General features: G+C 33.4%; 1 protein-coding gene across 1 annotated transcript; it reads right to left on the reverse strand.

The window, feature by feature from the left end:
• Positions 1-4,889: 4,889 nt before the first annotated feature.
• On the reverse strand, positions 4,890-17,795 carry cdc5l (CDC5 cell division cycle 5-like (S. pombe)). Its single transcript, XM_028469552.1, has 19 exons — positions 17,619-17,795; positions 14,338-14,441; positions 14,085-14,246; positions 13,859-13,986; positions 12,272-12,371; positions 12,044-12,170; positions 11,863-11,954; positions 11,049-11,193; positions 10,778-10,969; positions 9,677-9,825; positions 9,424-9,595; positions 9,186-9,350; positions 8,587-8,667; positions 8,238-8,498; positions 7,060-7,167; positions 6,890-6,979; positions 6,053-6,184; positions 5,898-5,978; positions 4,890-5,164 (listed from the first exon to the last, which is right to left on the reverse strand). The coding sequence occupies exons 1-19, from the start codon at positions 17,661-17,663 to the stop codon at positions 5,042-5,044; spliced, it is 2,457 nt and encodes an 818-aa protein (XP_028325353.1). The 5' UTR covers positions 17,664-17,795; the 3' UTR covers positions 4,890-5,041.
• Between the last annotated feature and the right edge of the window lie 991 nt (positions 17,796-18,786).

Below are 18,786 nucleotides of genomic sequence, written 5' to 3' on the forward strand. Positions count from 1 at the left end.
TTACTATAGCCTTATTTCCGATTTGGGGCATTTTCAAATTTTTCTTGTTTTTCATGCTTTAATACTTTTTAACCCCAGTTTAAGTGTGTTTATCATATTTGCACTAGTGTTTAGAGTCTTAACATAACTTTATCTAAAAAAAAAAAAAAAAAATTTCAAAATTTTTATGCCTTACTATAGCCTTACCTCCGATTTTGGTTGTATTTCAAAATATTCCATTTTTCATGCCTTACTGCGTTTTAACCCCAGTTGAAGTGTGTTCATCATATTTGCACTAGTGATTAGAGTCTTAAAAAAACCTTATCTAAAAAAAAAAAAAATAGATAAAAAAATTTAAATTTTTATGCCTTACTATAGCCTTATTTCCGATTTGGGGCATTTTCAAATTTTTCTTGTTTTTCATGCTTTAATATTTTTTAACCCCAGTTTAAGTGTGTTTATCATATTTGCACTAGTGTTTAGAGTCTTAATATAACCTTATCTATAAAAAAAAAAAAAAAAAAAAAAATTTCAAAATGTTTCAATTTTTATGCCTTACTATAGCCTTACCTCCGATTTTGGTTGTATTTCAAAATATTCCATTTTTCATGCCTTACTGCGTTTTAACCCCAGTTGAAGTGTGTTCATCATATTTGCACTAGTGATTAGAGTCTTCAAAAACCTTATCTAAAAAAAAAAAACATTTCAAAATTTTTCAATTTTATGCCTTACTATAGCCTTATTTCTGATTTGGGGCATTTTCAAATTTTTCTTGTTTTTCATGCTTTAATACTTTTTAACCCCAGTTTAAGTGTGTTTATCATATTTGCACTAGTGTTTAGAGTCTTAATATAACCTTATCTAAAAAAAAATAAAAAAATAAAAAAATTAAAATTTTTATGCCTTACTATAGCCTTATTTCCGATTTGGGGCATTTTCAAATTTTTCTTGTTTTTCATGCTTTAATACTTTTTAATCCCAGTTTAAGTGTGTTTATCATATTTGCACTAGTGTTTAGAGTCTTAATATAACCTTATCTAAAAAAAAAAAAAAAAAAAAAAAAAATTTCAAAATTTTTCAATTTTTATGCCTTAAAATATGCCTTATTTCCGATTTGGGGCATTTTCAAATTTTTCTTCTTTTTCATGCTTTAATACTTTTTAACCCCAGTTTAAGTGTGATTATCATATTTACACTAGTGATTAGAGTCTTAAAAAACCTTATCTAAAAAAAAAAAACATTTCAAAATTTTTCAATTTTATGCCTTACTATAGCCTTATTTCTGATTTCGGGCATTTTCAAATTTTTCTTGTTTTTCATGCTTTAATACTTTTTAACCCCAGTTTAATTGTGTTTATCATATTTGCACTAGTGTTTAGAGTCTTAATATAACCTTATCTAAAAAAAAAAAAAATAAAATAAAAATTTTAAAATTTTTCAATTTTAATGCCTTACTATAGCCTTATTTCCGATGTGGGGCATTTTCAAATTGTTCTTGTTTTTCATGCTTTAATACTTTTTAACCCCAGTTTAAGTGTGATTATCATATTTGCACTAGTTTTTAGGGTCTTATTATAACCTTGTCTAGAAAAAAAAAAAAAAAAAAAATTTCAAAATTTTTCAATTTTTACGCCTTACTATAGCCTTATTTCCGATTTGGGGCATTTTCAAATTTTTCTTGTTTTTCATGCTTTAATACTTTTTAACCCCAGTTTAAGTGTGTTTATCATATTTGCACTAGTGTTTAGAGTCTAAATATAACCTTATCTAAAAAAAAAAAAAAAAAAATTTCAAAATTTTTCAATTTTAATGCCTTACTATAGCCTTATTTCCGATTTGGGGCATTTTCAAATTTTTCTTGTTTTTCATGCTTTAATACTTTTTAACCCCAGTTTAAGTGTGATTATCATATTTACACTAGTGTTTAGAGTCTTAATATAACCTTATCTAAAAAAAAATAAAAAAATAAAAAAATAAAAATTTTTATGCCTTACTATAGCCTTATTTCCGATTTGGGGCATTTTCAAATTTTTCTTGTTTTTCATGCTTTAATACTTTTTAATCCCAGTTTAAGTGTGTTTATCATATTTGCACTAGTGTTTAGAGTCTTAATATAACCTTATCTAAAAAAAAAAAAAAAAAAAAAATTTTTCAATTTTTCAATTTTTATGCCTTACTATAGCCTTATTTCCGATTTGGGGCATTTTCAAATTGTTCTTGTTTTTCATGCTTTAATACTTTTTAACCCCAGTTTAAGTGTGATTATCATATTTACACTAGTGATTAGAGTCTTAAAAAACCTTATCTAAAAAAAAAAAACATTTCAAAATTTTTCAATTTTATGCCTTACTATAGCCTTATTTCTGATTTCGGGCATTTTCAAATTTTTCTTGTTTTTCATGCTTTAATACTTTTTAACCCCAGTTTAATTGTGTTTATCATATTTGCACTAGTGTTTAGAGTCTTAATATAACCTTATCTAAAAAAAAAAAAAAATAAAATAAAAATTTCAAAATTTTTCAATTTTAATGCCTTACTATAGCCTTATTTCCGATGTGGGGCATTTTCAAATTGTTCTTGTTTTTCATGCTTTAATACTTTTTAACCCCAGTTTAAGTGTGATTATCATATTTGCACTAGTTTTTAGGGTCTTATTATAACCTTGTCTAGAAAAAAAAAAAAAAAAAAATTTCAAAATTTTTCAATTTTTACGCCTTACTATAGCCTTATTTCCGATTTGGGGCATTTTCAAATTTTTCATGCTTTAATACTTTTTAACCCCAGTTTAAGTGTGTTTATCATATTTGCACTAGTGTTTAGAGTCTAAATATAACCTTATCTAAAAAAAAAAAAAAAAAAAATTTCAAAATTTTTCAATTTTAATGCCTTACTATAGCCTTATTTCCGATTTGGGGCATTTTCAAATTTTTCTTGTTTTTCATGCTTTAATACTTTTTATCCCCAGTTTAAGTGTGTTCATCATATTTGCACTAGTGTTTAGAGTCTTAACATAACCTTATCTAAAAAAAAAAAAAAAAAAAAAATTTCAAATATTTAATGCCTTACTATAGCCTTACCTCCGATTTTGGTTGTATTTCAAAATATTCCATTTTTCATGCATTACTGCGTTTTAACCCCAGTTGAAGTGTGTTCATCATATTTTCACTAGTGTTTAGAGTCTTAACATAACCTTATCTAAAAAAAAAAATAAAAAAAAAAATTCAAAATTTTTATGCCTTACTATAGCCTTACCTCCGATTTTGGTTGTATTTCAAAATATTCCATTTTTCATGCCTTACTGCGTTTTAACCCCAGTTGAAGTGTGTTCATCATATTTGCACTAGTGATTAGAGTCTTAAAAAAACCTTATCTAAAAAAAAAATAAAAAATAAAAAAATTTAAATTTTTATGCCTTACTATAGCCTTATTTCCGATTTGGGGCATTTTCAAATTTTTCTTGTTTTTCATGCTTTAATACTTTTTAACCCCAGTTTAAGTGTGATTATCATATTTGCACTAGTTTTTAGGGTCTTATTATAACCTTGTCTAGAAAAAATAAAAAATGAAAAATTAAATTTTTTTATGCCTTACTATAGCCTTATTTCCGATTTGGGGCATTTTCAAATTTTTCTTGTTTTTCATGCTTTAATTCTTTTTAACCCCAGTTTAAGTGTGATTATCATATTTACACTAGTGTTTAGAGTCTTAATATAACCTAATCTAAAAAAAAAAAAAAAAAAAAAAAAAAAAAAATTTCAAAATTTTTATGCCTTACCTCCGATTTTGGTTGTATTTCAAAATATTCCATTTTTCATGCCTTACTGCGTTTTAACCCCAGTTGAAGTGTGTTCATCATATTTGCACTAGTGATTAGAGTCTTCAAAAACCTTATCTAAATAAAAAAAACATTTCAAAATTTTTCAATTTTATGCCTTACTATAGCCTTATTTCTGATTTGGGGCATTTTCAAATTTTTCTTGTTTTTCATGCTTTTATACTTTTTAACCCCAGTTTAAGTGTGATTATCATATTTACACTAGTGTTTAGAGTCTTAATATAACCTTATCTAAAAAAAAAAAAAAAAAAAAAAAAAATTTCAAAATTTTTCAATTTTTATGCCTGACTATAGCCTTATTTCCGATTTGGGGCATTTTCAAATTTTTCTTGTTTTTCATGCTTTAATACTTTTTAACCCCAGTTTTAGTGCGTCCATCATATTTGCACTAGTGGTTAGTCTTAATAAAACCTTATCTCAAAAAAAAAATTCAAAATTTTTCAATTTTTATGCCTGACTATAGCCTTATTTCCGATTTGGGGCATTTTCAAATTGTTCTTGTTTTTCATGCTTTAATACTTTTTAACCCCAGTTTAAGTGTGATTATCATATTTGCACTAGTGTTTAGAGTCTTAATATAACCTTATCTCAAAAAAAAAAAAAAAAAAAAAAATTCAAAATTTTTCAATTTTTATGCCTTACTATAGCCTTATTTCCGATTTGGGGCATTTTCAAATTTTTCTTGTTTTTCATGCTTTAATACTTTTTAACCCCAGTTTTAGTGCGTCCATCATATTTGCACTAGTGGTTAGTCTTAATAAAACCTTATCTCAAAAAAAAATTCAAAATTTTTCAATTTTACCTCCGATTTTGGGTGTCTTTCAAATTTTTCCATTGTTCATCATATTTAAAATAATTTTTAGGGCCTTACTGTAGCCTTGCTTCCAATTTTTTTTTTTTTTTGCCTTACTATAGCCTTACCTCTAAAAAATGTTTTTCAAAAATATTTGACATAAGATGAAACTTTGCTTAATTTCTGTTTCCATGCCAACAATGGAGTTTATTTTCTAAATAAATGTTATTCTAAATAACTGTTTTTCTTCACTGATACACATCCACACAAGTCACTCACCTGCACCGTTGTAAATTAACTTTATTGGTCACTTAAAGCAAAACAACAGAAACAGCCTACTGAGCATGCTCAAAACGCAGCTTGTGACATCATAAGCGGATGACGTTAGGATTCAGTACAATGGAGAGTTTTTTTGGACAGGTTGCGCGCGTGAGTTATTGAGTGGTTTGCTTGTGGGCAGCGTTGACCAGGGACTCGCGCTCCATCAGCAGTTCTCCGTATCTCTGCTGGAGCTCACGCTCTCGCTCCATCTGACGTTCCACGTCCTCACGCAGAGCCTGGAACACACGAAGAAGAAGAAAAACACACATGGATCATCGTCTGCTTGTGGCTTGAATTAAGTTAAATATTCAACATTACTCCAATATTTTACTACAAACTACAAAAACTGCATGGTAACGATTATAAGTAACAGCAACAGGTATAAATAGAGGCTGTGAGCAATTCACCACATTATTTTTTCCGAGATGAGGCATAAACATTTTAAAATTTTGGAATTTTTCAGAAAGAGGCAAAGGAAAAAAAAGCACATAATTGAAAAATTGTGAGAGCGCTTTACAGCATAAATAATTAAAATAAATTATAGCTTAAATAAATCATTAAATTACTAATAAAAAATGACAATATTTGCATTCTTCAAAATAAATAATTTGGAGACAAATATATTAAGTTTTAAAAAATTGTAAAATTTAACAATAATTTTCAAGGTATTAAAAAACAAATATTTGTAAAATTACAACTACATTTTATAAGGAAAAGTCTGTCTAAATATAAAATAAGTGAACAACAAATTGTTGTAAATAAAAATATAGAAGTAAAATAATGATTTTGTAATGTGAGTGTTAAAAAAAACATTTAAATCAAAATTAAATACAGCAAAAAAAATAAAACATAAATATTTTTTTGGACCATATATGTACCAAAAAATAAAACAGTGCAATGCGTTACAGGATAGGTACATGTGTATATTTCTTTTAACATAAGTGATTAAATGAGTTGTAAATGCAGTACCTCCTTCCTCCTCGGGATGGCGGTGTCTTCTTGTTTCTTTAGTTGAGTGAAAGTCTGCAGTTCAGTTGCAGCCTGCTCCACCTGGTGGACAACACAAGAAAAACAGCTCACATACTTAACTTTCTACCGTAAATAAATCCATATCAGACACTCACCTGTTCCCATAATTCATTGTGTTGCTTGAGCAGCCCCAGAGCCCTGGACTGGAACCCTCCCAGTAGGATCTTCAGCTTCTTCTCCAGTTTAGCAGCTCTACGAGCTTCTGCGGTCATGTGACCTCGGTTAACCTATGAGAGAGGAGGGATCAATATTAGAGTGAAGTCAGCGGTAGAAGGAGATATAGCCTTATCTAAGAAAAAAAAAAATCAACATTTTTAAATTTTTATGCCTTACTATAACCTTATCTCAGAAAAAATCAATTTTTCCATTTGTATGCCTTACTACGGCCCTCTTAAAAAATCCCATATTTTCTAAATTTTTATGCCTTATGATAGTCTTATCTCAGGGGGAAGAATATCTAAATGTTTTCCATTGTTATGCCTTTCTACAGCTTTATCTCAGAATTATGCTTTATTACAGCCTTATCTCAGGAAAAAAAAAACATTTTCCCCCATTTTTATGCTTTATTACAGTTTTTTCTCAGAAAAAAAATCCCAATTTTTTTCAATTTCTGTGCTCTACTATAGCCTTATTACAGGAAAAAATTAAAATAAAAAATTAAATTTTTATGCCTTTTGAATTTTCCCCCCCTGGAAAACACTTTATTATGTTTCCATTTTTATGCCTTACTACAGCCTTATCTCAGACAAAAAAAAAATTCTGTTTTTATGCTTTATTACAGCCTTTTCTCAGAAAAAAAAAAAAAAAATTAATTGTTGCATTTTTATGCCTTATGAATCTTATCTCAGGGGACAAAAATTCAAAATGTTTCCATATTTATGTCACCTTATCTAGTCAGAGGAGGAAGGAGATCAGTGTGTGTGTGTGTGTACCTCTAGTTTTTTCTCCAGGCTTTCTATGCGGTCTTTCTTAGATGCCAGGTTAGCTCTGGTGTATCTGTTCTGAGCAGGTAGATACAGCACCTGGACACAAACAACAACATCAGATGAAATGACCTGTGTTGTTATTATACAGTACCATACTATAGCTGTGAAACACTCACCTGACCGTAACACTCCTCCCACACCTGACAGAAGGCCTCCATGCTCAGGTCTCCATGTCCCATTCCTGCTTTCACCACCTCCATCTCTGCTGCCAGGATGGCTTTAGCCTGAACACGTTACACACACATTATTATTATTAATAATAATAATAATAATAATAAATCCATTTCATTTAGCGCTTTTTTGGACACTCAAAGACACTTTACAGAATCAAGAAAAACCAATAAACAACTATTAGAATTTGAAAAATTACAAAAATATTTTTTTAATTTAATTAACAATTAACCATTTATTGTTTAATTTTTATAATGTATTTTCTAACTAGATGTATATTTGTGGAAGTGAAAGTATAGAATACGGTTCATTGTGATTCTGTGTGCTGTTTTAATAATTAGATACATTTGTAATAAATATTTTTTATATTTTTTTTACTGTTGAATTAACTATTTAGATTTTTATATTTGAGGAAATTTGAGTTTTAAATTAAAAATAAAAAATAAAATAAATTTGCATTTTTATTTGTATTATTGAATTAATTATCTTTGAGGAAATGAAAGTAATAATACAGTTGCTTGGTGTTTTAATTTGAAAAAAATTATATAAACTAAATTATTATTTATTTGATTTGTATACCATATTTTTTTAACTAGATTTATATTTGAGGAAGTGAAAGTATAGAATACAGCCACTTGAGAGTGGGTGTGTTTTAATTTGAAAAAAAAAAATTTAAATTACAAAAATGTATCATTTATATTTATTATTTATTTAATTATTACATTTTCATACTTTTTTTAAACTAAATAAATATAGTTACTTTTAATAATTGCAAAAATATAAATGTATTTTTATTATGATCTAATTATTTAATTTTTATACTGTATTTTTTAAACTAGATTTATATTTAAATAAGTGAAAGTAAAGAAATGTATTTATTTTTTTTAACCAAAGTGTGTGAGCCATTTGTTGACCCTTAATGATGATGTCACCAACACAATGATGACATCATAGCTTAAAGTCAAACACTAGAGGTGCAAAGGTCGTCATTCATTTCTTCATCAGTTCATATTAAACTTTAAAAAATTTGCAGAATTCTTGTAAAAACCAAAAATAAATAAAGTTAATGTTGGTGTTAAAGTTCAACTGGTGACCGTGTTATTTGGTGACTGTCGTTCCTAACCTGCTCCATGTCCTCGGGGCTGACTGGCTTGTAGTTGTGCGTCTCCAGGTAGGCGATGTGTAGGGCGTTGTTGGACGTGGAGGCGGGGCCTCGGGCTTTGGCGCGCAGCATCTGAGCGGCGACGGCGGCGCTGGTGGAGGACGGGTGGTGCAGGCAGTCGTGGTGCAGCATGGTGATCATCTCCTGCTTCACCAGCTCCTCAGCGATCTGAAGGTCAGAGAACGGCTCCATGGAGGACGGACGCAGCACGGACTCGTTCACCTGGAAAGAAACTCGGTCAGGATTCACGGGAACGTTTTAACTTTCATCCAGAGAAGAAGAAGAAGCAGTCGGTGATGCAGGTTTTTACCTCCGTGGGTCGAGGCAGGTCCCTCTGAACAGGAGTGTGTCGCAGCTTCAGCTCCTTCTCTCGCTCTGCGTCTCTCAGAGCCTGAAAAACACAAAACAAAATTACATTTTTCTTCTATTTTCATAGCTTTATCTCAGAAATTTATTTTATTTGTTATTCAATTTCTGTCTTTCTATTCCCTTATCTCAGAAGAAAAAAATCTATTTTTATGTCTTACGATATAAAACCTGATCTCAGAAATGTATTTATTTATTTTTTCTTTCTGTAGCTTTATCTGAGAAAAAAATTTCCAGATGGTTTCCATTTTTATTCCTTATCTCAGAGAAAAAATTCACACTTTTTCCCCCATTTTTATGCTTTTCTATAGTTTTATCTCAGAAACAAATACACATTTTTTCCGTTTTTATGCCTTACTGTATATAACCTTATCTCAGAAAAAAATCCAAAATGTTTCCATTCTTATGCCTTCCCTCAACCTTTTCTCAGAAATTTTTTTTTCTTCATTTTTATGTCTGGCTTTGGGCTCATCTCCGAAAAAAGTTCCAAAATGTTTCTATTTTTATGACCTATCTCAGAAACAAATGGTTAAATTCACACACCTGCTTGTGCGCCTCCACGTCTGCAGAGTCCTCCACGAATCCCGTCTCCATTTCCGTTTCTTCCAGCTCTTTTTCTGCATTTTCTGGGAGAACGATCTCAAAGTCGTTCTTTGGAACAGGAAGTGACATCAGGCCCTGTCTGAGCTGCTGCAGGCTCTCCCGTTGCTGTGCACATCAAACACAAAGCAGTTAAATCCAGTCCTTCACTTTATTCTCCTCTCATTGGTCAGAGTGTTACCACGTGTTTGGCGTATCCAGCGTCCGCCAGCTGGTCCTCGCTGTTGATGTTCAGCTTGTCTCTTAGCGGCGTGCGGCCTGGTGTCAAACCTGGGGTTCCCGTCCCCCGCGGAGTCAGCGCGCCCCCGGCCTGAGGCGTCATGCCGTCTGAACCCTGAGCCTGTCCAGGAGTTCTGTTTAAAAGATCCAAACAGGTGAAATGAGCCACAGTGATGATGCTAACGTGGCTAATATAGAAGGGGCGTGGTCAGTACCTGAAGGGCGTTGTCAGGACGGTGTTGGGCGTTTGGATCTGCTGACGTTGGGGCGTCACGCCGCTGAAGTCACTCTCCTGAAGCGGCGTGTTGAGGCCGCCTTTCAGAGGCGTGTCAATGTTGGTCAGAGCCATCAGGTTCTGGGCTTCCTGTAAACAAACAATAACCATATTTGTTGTAATCTCTGCATTTCCAGTTATTTTGTGTGTTTTTGCAGTCCTTTTGTTTTGATCATTATTAATATATTCAGGACCATCTATAAGGGAGAATAAAGGGGAGAGATTTTTGGGGTCCATCCATAAAGTCAGTAAAATGATGGTCCATTGTTCTATGAATCTGTGATAACCACATTTATTTATTCATCTGAATAATATCCACTGTTATCCAGGAACTTTATTATTATTATAGCCATCTTAAAGATGGAAATCCTTGTTTTAATCAGAAAAAAATGGATTAAACATGATTAAAAAAAATGGTGGAAAAGGTGGTGAAATGGGATTTTAAAAACCACATAAATTGGTTAAAAGTTGCAAATTTGAGTGGATAAAAAAGAACAGAAAAAAGTGTTAGAAAAGGGTTCAAAGTGTCAATATTGGAACAATTAGTTTAAACTGGCAAATAATGGGCATGACAACTCGTGAACAAAAAAATAAGCATAAAATATTGGTGATAATAGGTTAGAAGTGACAATAATGGGTCAACATATGCAACAAAGTGGGAAAAGTGGTGGAAATGTCTTGAAAGTAGAAAAAGTTGATGAAGAAGTGGCAGTAATTGGAGTAATGTAGCAAAAATGCATTAAAAACAGCAAAAATATGGCAAGAAAATGTGATAAAAACAGGTTAAAATATGGCACATTTGGTGTAGTTGCAGAAAAAGGATAAAAATAAGAAAAATAAGGAAAATTGGGCTCAAATTGTTTAAAAAAATATTCTTAGTTTCTTGAAAGTCTCTGGTGACCCCCTCCCAGTGTCTCTGGACCCGAAATGGGGTCTTGACCCCAAGGTTGAGAACCCATGAGTTTGTGTATATCTGTCATTTTGTGCATTTCATCTATTATTTTGTGTGTTTTTTAACACGTGTATGTGTGTGTTTTGTTACCTGCAGGATCCTGTCCTGTACAGCTGGCGTCCGTGGTGTCCTCAAGCCCGTTGCCATGGTGTTGGTGACGTTGTACTCTGACAGGAGGGTGGAAGAGGCGGAGTTACCGCTTTCGCTCTCCTCTGCCGTTTGACGGGCAACCTCGCTGGCCACACCCAGTTTGACGACCTCTTCCAGCTCGGCATCGCTGATCTGTGACAACGTTTACAATGAAATCGATGCATACATCGCAAAATGTAATGTAACCATGGTAACAGAATCCAATCCTCACCTGAGGAGCAGGTAGAACCAGCTTGGAGCGCTTCTTGGTGAACTCGGCTACGCCACTGATCTGCAGGATGGCCGACGGCAGGTCGCTCTCCTTCTTCTTCTTCAGCTTCTGTCGGTCCTTCTTCCTTTCCTTCTCCTCGCGCTCACTGCACGTAAAACACACGGTGGCCGGGCTCAGAAGTATATTTCTTTACCGTATCCTCCACTGTTTTTACAAATGTGGCCTAAAATGTACTTATTAGATCTATGTCTAACAAAACACATTATTTTGCACCATATTATTTTTATTACCTTTTAAAAAAAATGGGACTACTTTACAGTTTTAGATCCTGTGTTCCTCCATCTTGAAATCATCCTATTGTTCAGCCGTGTGCTGGTTTTTGTTGCTCTAAATAATCGGGAAAAGTTAAAGATGCCGATGTAACCCTCTTTTGTTTACCGAGAGAGGATAAAAACAGTTAATACTTTATTCCCCCCTTAAACAGCGCGCTGACACACTCTGGTGGCTGAAGTTAGAGAGTAATCACAGACAGTTGAAGACTCAGAAACCCTGAGAATAGAAGTCCTTTTGGGTGGGAGTCCTTCAAAAGTACGTGATTTACTCGCTAACTTCAGCCACCAGAGCGTGTCTGTGCACTGTTTAAGGGAGAGTAAAGGTCCCTTAGGAGAGCTCTTTTTCTCTGCTTTAATATGGTGCATAATAATGTGTTTTGTTAGGCATAAATCTCCTAATAAGTACATTTCAAAGATTTTAGGCCCAAAAAAAAGAAGTGAATAATCCCATTAAATGTAGCGTAGCTCATAGCGTCACTTACTTGCGTAGGTCTCCGTCCAGGTGCTGCTGTCGGAGGCGTTTGAAGTTTGGCTCCAGGGGGTCATACTGCTCCATGCTGGTGTCGTAGAAACCCTGACAAAGGAAATAATGTCACATTAACACACTGTGGTGTCAAACACGTGGTCCTGCAGTCATTTCATTAAGTGTGTGGCTGTATTTACTGCAGCAGGTTTCTTTTCAAAGGGGATCTCAGCGTTGTAGTCCACTCCCCTCTTCTTCTTCCTCTTCTTCTGGATTCTGATTCCTGCCGCTCTCAGCTCTCGGCGTTTCTGCAGGGCTGCCAAACGTCTGCAGAGAGTCACGAGTTTAACAATAAAATAAGACAAAAAAAATAATAAATACCAGATTTGAATGATTATGAAACCGAGTCATCCTGAAGTCTTGCACACCTGGCTTCTTCCAGCTGTTTCTCTCGGGCCTTCCTCTTTGCTTTCTTGCCCTGAGTGTTGGCCAGACGAGCCCTGGCCTCGGACAACATCTCCAGCTCGTCTACAGAGAGGAACGACAAGGAAGGAAGAACACAAAATGAAAATGGGTCTTAGCACAATGTCTGAACTCAGTTAATCAGACTGTTTTTGTAAAATAAAAAGCTTGAGCATGCATTTCTCTCTTTTACATCAATAAGTAGTAGGGGTGTGCAATGTATTGAAACTTATGAGAACAAGTAAATGGTAACTAACTGTGATTCAAGAACCAATATAAAAAAACAAGCATCATATTTATCAAACAGTAGGGATGCAACGATTAATCGTAAGGCAGTTAAAAATCGATTCATAGGTATCAGGATTCACATCGATGCTCTGAAAATTAAATCACAGTACTTTTTTTAAACAGCAGAGGATGCTATATATTTTTCCTTCTCGTCTAAAAGCGTTGTAAGCGGGCTACTACTTTCTTTCTGGCCGCCTTCTACTCTTAAACATGTTCATAAATTATTCCTTGCCCCTTCAGCACCAAAAGAATATCTGTAATATTACGTGAATATCTGTAAAAGTCACGTTTTTCTATTAGCTCTGTCTGCTAGCATAGCATCTCTTCTTCACTGCAAGGATATCTGCATGCCAACCGACCACTGGGTTACCAGCGCCCTCTGCTGGTCCAAACAAATATCTGACGTAAATACAGTGCAATGACTGTTTTTTTTTTTTTTAAGTCCAATTGTTAAGGCACAAAATACAGTTTCAGTTGCACTTTTAGGAACTATTATGTAGTTTTGCATTGTTTACTATAGAACCAGAATTGAAATTAATAGGCTTCTTCTTCATTTGTATTATTCCTTCATTTATTTCATTCAAGATTTATATTTAGTTAAATTGCATTGTTTTGAATAGTTTATCAAGGGATTCTTTTTACAATTAAATATAAAAGGAAAATAGAACAGTATTTTCTAGTTTTTTTTCCCCCAAAAAATTAAGGAATATATGTCTACATTCCCATTTTGTAAAATAAATCATGAGAGAATCATATGGTGAACCCAGTATCGTGAATTGAATCGTATAGGGAGTTGAGTGAATCGCTACGTCCCTATCAAGCAGTAAACTTACATTTTTCAAAAAAGTTGAACTTTTGTTTCTACAACAGATTCTTTTATTATAATTTACTTTGTTTCCTCAAAGCAGTTGAAAACCAATATTTTCTGAAAAACTGTATACAATATTTGTTGAAAAATTCAATTTTTAAAATGAATGTTGAAACAGAATTTTTGAAAAAATAAAATTGATTTTATAGGGCCCTATATAAGGCTCCCATACATCTTATGAATAGTTAAAATAGGGCAGTCAGAATAATCCAAGTTAAATTACACTTACTTTGACATACATTTTAGTTTAATTATAGTTATCTTTATAATGTTTCCTCACAGGAGTTGAAAACCAATATGATAAAATATTTCTATAAAAAACGAATGTGGAAAACAAAACATAAAATGGATTTTGGGGGAAAAAAGGAATTAATAGGGCCCTAAACTTGTCCTCTACCTTCGTCCATGTCCACAGGATCAGGTCTGGCAGGCTTGGTTTCAGGGTTCGGGTCGATCTCTCCTGGTTTCAACTTCCTGGGGTCGTCTCCCACTTCCTCCTCGTTGTCTTTCTGAGCTGCTTTGTCACTAAGCAATCACAAAACAAACAGTGTTCAGTCAGAATTTCACAGATCCTGATGATAGAAAATGTTTGAACACATGATGATGAGGACAGAACTCCTTACAGCAGGTACTCATAGTGCTCCAGACACTGAGCAGCAGTGCGTCCTATGATGGGAGCGATGGTCCTCCACTGGGTGGGCATCAGCTTAGCCAGATGAAGCAGCTTCTCCTCCTCCTCTCTGGACCATTCTGTCTTCTTAATGCTGGGGTCCAACCACTCGTACCTGTAGACAGACACACACTGTTTGACCTTTGACCCTTTCACATGAGACACGGAGCTTTGTGAAGCTGTTGAGATCAGGTGTGCGGACTCACCATCTGGCTTTGCATTGCTTGGCTGACTTGCGGTGCAGCAGCGAGGCAATTCGGGACCACTGGTTTTTGCCATATTTCATCACAGCCGCTTTGAGGATTTCATCCTGGATGAAGAAATAATAAGTACACATTAGCACTATCATCTGTAGCTTCTTTTGTTTGTTTTTTTTACATTGAAAATATATTGTTTTTGTAATTAAATGCAAAGAACTGTTTGCAATGCAACTTCAATGGGCTGGGCAATTTTTTAAAGAAGAATTCGAGTTTCGATTTTTTGTTCAATGCACTTAAAAATGACTGCAGACATCAGATATACTGTCTAAAGTGCAACTTTATTGCTGTGATTGTCCTCGAGAGTTAAAATGCATAGAACAATCTCTGTCATTCAACTATTTCAAGCTTTAACTCAGGTTTACGAAAAAGTGCAACAGCAACTTCGCAGTAGCTTAAATTTCCTGTTTAAAAAATACAACTACGTATTTTATAACATAAATAAAATTTAAAAAAAACTCTTCCCTTAGCATCTCAGCATAGTGCGAATAAAACATTAAAGGGGACACATCATGGTTTTAAATCCTTCCTTTTTACATATAAATCATACAGTTGTGGTCTATATAAAGCGGAACTGCAATGCTTGGGTCTGAATTCCTCATTATTATAGCTCCACCCCTTTTCTGATGTGCTTCTGAGAGCAACTCGTTTTGGTGCGGTTTCTTTAAATGCAAATGAGACACTTCATACCCCGCCCCCTCTCTAGGTTGCAGAGGTGACACTCGGTTCAACTCCACCCTGCTCGGCCATTTTTGTAGTTTGATAGAAGAGATACGGCTATGTAGCGACGCATAAACTTTTTATTCAGAGGTTATTTACAAAATGTCAACAACGGAAGACTTGTCCATCCAGCCTTACATGTTTGAGCCAGAGTCTGACCTGGCGGAGCGAGATGAAAATGAAGATGATGAACCTGCAGAACCCTAACAAGTGAGCTAACACAAGCACCGAGCTAACGCTAGCGCCAAGCTAACGTCACGAAATGCGTTTTAATACAGTCTTTTCAAAGACAAAAACGGCAAAATGAAATGACTAATGAAAACTTTAGACTTAAATTAAATCACGTAGGCCATATCATCAAGGATCTAAAACGAGCACACAGCGCTAACATAAGAAGACAGTGCAACTGCTAATGCTAGCAAAACAATGACGGGGACGTCTTATCATCACACTTTTTAGCGTTATTTACAGCTTACCGAAGTGCTCTGTTCATCGTCTCCAAAGATAGAAGGAATTGAACCCTCAATCAAACAAAGTCTTTCTGTAAATCCTTCTTTATACTGGTGGAGGTTGATGAAGCAGTCATCATTGAAGTGCTTCGTGCACACAAAAATGACCTTATCCACAGATGTGGGTACATTTCCGTGAAAAATAAAACTCAACCAGGCACTTCGAAAAGGTTCTGATGCTGGGAGACGGTGTAATGAAGCGTTCGGGTTACTACATCCAACAACCCAACATTTTGACTTATCCTCTCGTAACTTCAGCATCCTTGAGCTTGGACTACAAAATAAAAGCGAGAAATAAAAATGGTGGATTGCTCGAAGTGTTGGACTTGGAGTTGATGTCCTAATTTGGCAGTTCCGCTGCAAATACTGTGATGTAATAGTTCAAAAAATGTAATAGAGAATGGAAAAATCAAAACAGATTGAAAAATATGAGCAAAACAGAATATAAAGATATCTACGGAGCACCTGAAGAGACTAATTTGATTTTTTCTGTACTTCTAAACACTCTAAATATACAACAAAATGCATTTAAGGGCTAAAAAAGTGGATTTAGCATGATATGTCCCCTTTAAACATGCCTGTGGCACACATACAGACTACTCAAAGGGTAAATGTAAAACAAAGAGGGGGCTGGTTAGCATTGCGCTACGGTAACCCACAAGGACACATATACATACATATATATATCTACAAATTCGATAAAATCGATTTTTTTTTGCCCAGCCCTATACATTTACTATATTACAAACAATACAAATTTTTTGCTAGTTATTTTGGAAGATAAGCTCATATATCATGTGTAAAAAGTGAGGTGTCTAAAAACCTTCTTATTTTGAACAAAGCTAAGTTTGTTTTACCTTGGAATGTTCGGATAATGTTTGATTATTTTTGCCATATTTTTATTCACTTATTAAGTGTGGGGTAACACATACTAGTAATGTTTTACCACTGATTGTGGCACAAAAAAAGAATTGTAGATAATTTCTTATTATATATAAAATCAGGGTTTTAAAATGTAAGAATTGAACTGCAGATATTTGTTTTTTATGTTTGTTTGCTGTAGAAAGTTGACTCGTGGCCATGGGATGATTTGTAAATGTGTTGCAGATTTTTGGGTTATCAGAAAAAAGCCAAAAAAAAGAATAACTAAATATTGTGTGGCTCATTGTCATTGATTAAGTTAAAGGGCAGAAATAAAAGAGTGTAATTCTTCTTACTGCACCTTTTCGATCAATAAAAACAAACAATAGGAACAAATAAATAAATACGTTTAAATTGCAGATAATAGATTTAAGAAGAGCAAATTTATTGTAAAATAAAACAATAATTACATAGATATGTCATGTATTAATTCTTGAATAAAGATAGAAGTAGATAGTTACCTGTCTAATGAAAAAAGTCCAAGAAGAAATACTTTTGAGATAATATTTACAAAACTTTTAATCTGCATAATTCAATTCAAAATTCAAACTGAATCTGTGATAATGGCAGGAAAAAGTATTATATCAACAAAAACATTTTGGCAACACACCTTAAAAGGAATTTGTGACCACTTTACGTACAGATATTACAAACTTTTTGTTTTTCTGAGTGCTATTTTGTTTTTAGGGGTTTTATTGTTGGGTGCATTTGGTGTATATATACTTGAGTTTTTAACCAAACAAATGCTTATTTAAAATTACAACAATAGACAGTAGCAGTCTGGAGTATTTCCAAACAAATAAACAAATAAAGTATCCCATTTGAAATTAAGCAAACATAGCGGTTTAAAAAAAAAACAAAAAAAACAAACACTTTTTGGTAATAAACGTTCTTTATTTAGGGAGAAGAAACTCAAAAATGTACATGTGTGTACGTTTAACACATAGTTATTAGTTAACATTCTGTATTAAATCCAAATGAAACATTACAGAGCAGCTAGCACCGTGTTAGCCGATCCTTTAGTTTACAGGGTTTTTGAGTTAGCATGTAGCTAACCAAACTAGCCCAGTGAACACGTACCTCAGTGTTGCGCCAGACACCTCCTTTTATCATAATTCTCGGCATCTTTGCAGCTTTCTTGTGTTTCCTTTCTTCAGAGAAAAGATTAAATGATATCCAAACGCAGCAAAACAACAGAACCGCCACCACAAGCGTGACCCAAACCGGAAACACAAACAGTGGCACGGCCTTCTTCTTCTTCTTCTTTGTCGGTGGAGGTGATCACTTCCCCCTGGTGGACGAGATGGGAACTGAAGGCATTTAAACCAGTATTTATTTATCTACAAAAGTCTCTATTTATTATCATCGTCAGACTCACGGCCTGATGACAAACTTTACTGTTTGGATTTTAACTTGTTATTTAAGTATTTTTAGACACGTTTACCATGACGTAAGTATCTTTTTTTTAACGATTTTATTTGTGTTTTTCTGAACAGTTTTCTGACGCTATGGTGAAATGGCCCTCGTCCACTTCCGTAGATTTGACTTTATTTGCAAACCTTATCGATTTTAATCTTGAGATTATATTTCAACTTTATTCTCGAATGTTCAACTTTCATCTGGACATTTATACTTTGTTCTTGATTTGTCCAAAATAATTTTCTCCATCAAAATTGGCCATAATCCTCTTAATTCCGTAATGTGTCCTATTACACGTTTTTATTGTTTTACTATATAAACAGTTTTAACTTTTTATTTATTGTCTTTGCTTTTAACTTATTATTCCAGCGTTTCCTTAATCCGTTTTTAGGTGATTTGTTTTATTATATTTATTTATTTTTTTTACCTCCAGTCTTTCCTTCTGATCTAAGTGTCTTACTACACAGATGAAACTTGTCATTTATATATATTTTTTCTTACTTGTTTTAACTTTTTAAGTGCTTTTTCTTTTTGAACATCTTTAACTTGAATTTTAGAGCCTTTTACTTATTTAATGACGCAGCAACATGGTTTTAATTCACCTTTCAAGTATTATTTTTGGCAGCTTTAACTTATTTATTTTTCTTCAGTGTTCTTTACCTCTTATTAAATTATTATTTATATATATATATATATTTTTTTTATAGCAGATTTATTTTTCTTTTACCCTTGAAAACAAAGTTTTACAACTTTACACCTATTTTGTGCATTTATTTATGTATATATTTTATGTTCTTTCAATTGAGATGACTTCCTATGAATTGAACAA

Source organism: Gouania willdenowi, chromosome 15 (genome assembly GCF_900634775.1).
Source record: "Gouania willdenowi chromosome 15, fGouWil2.1, whole genome shotgun sequence".
NCBI classification, from domain to species: Eukaryota; Metazoa; Chordata; class Actinopteri; order Blenniiformes; family Gobiesocidae; genus Gouania; species Gouania willdenowi.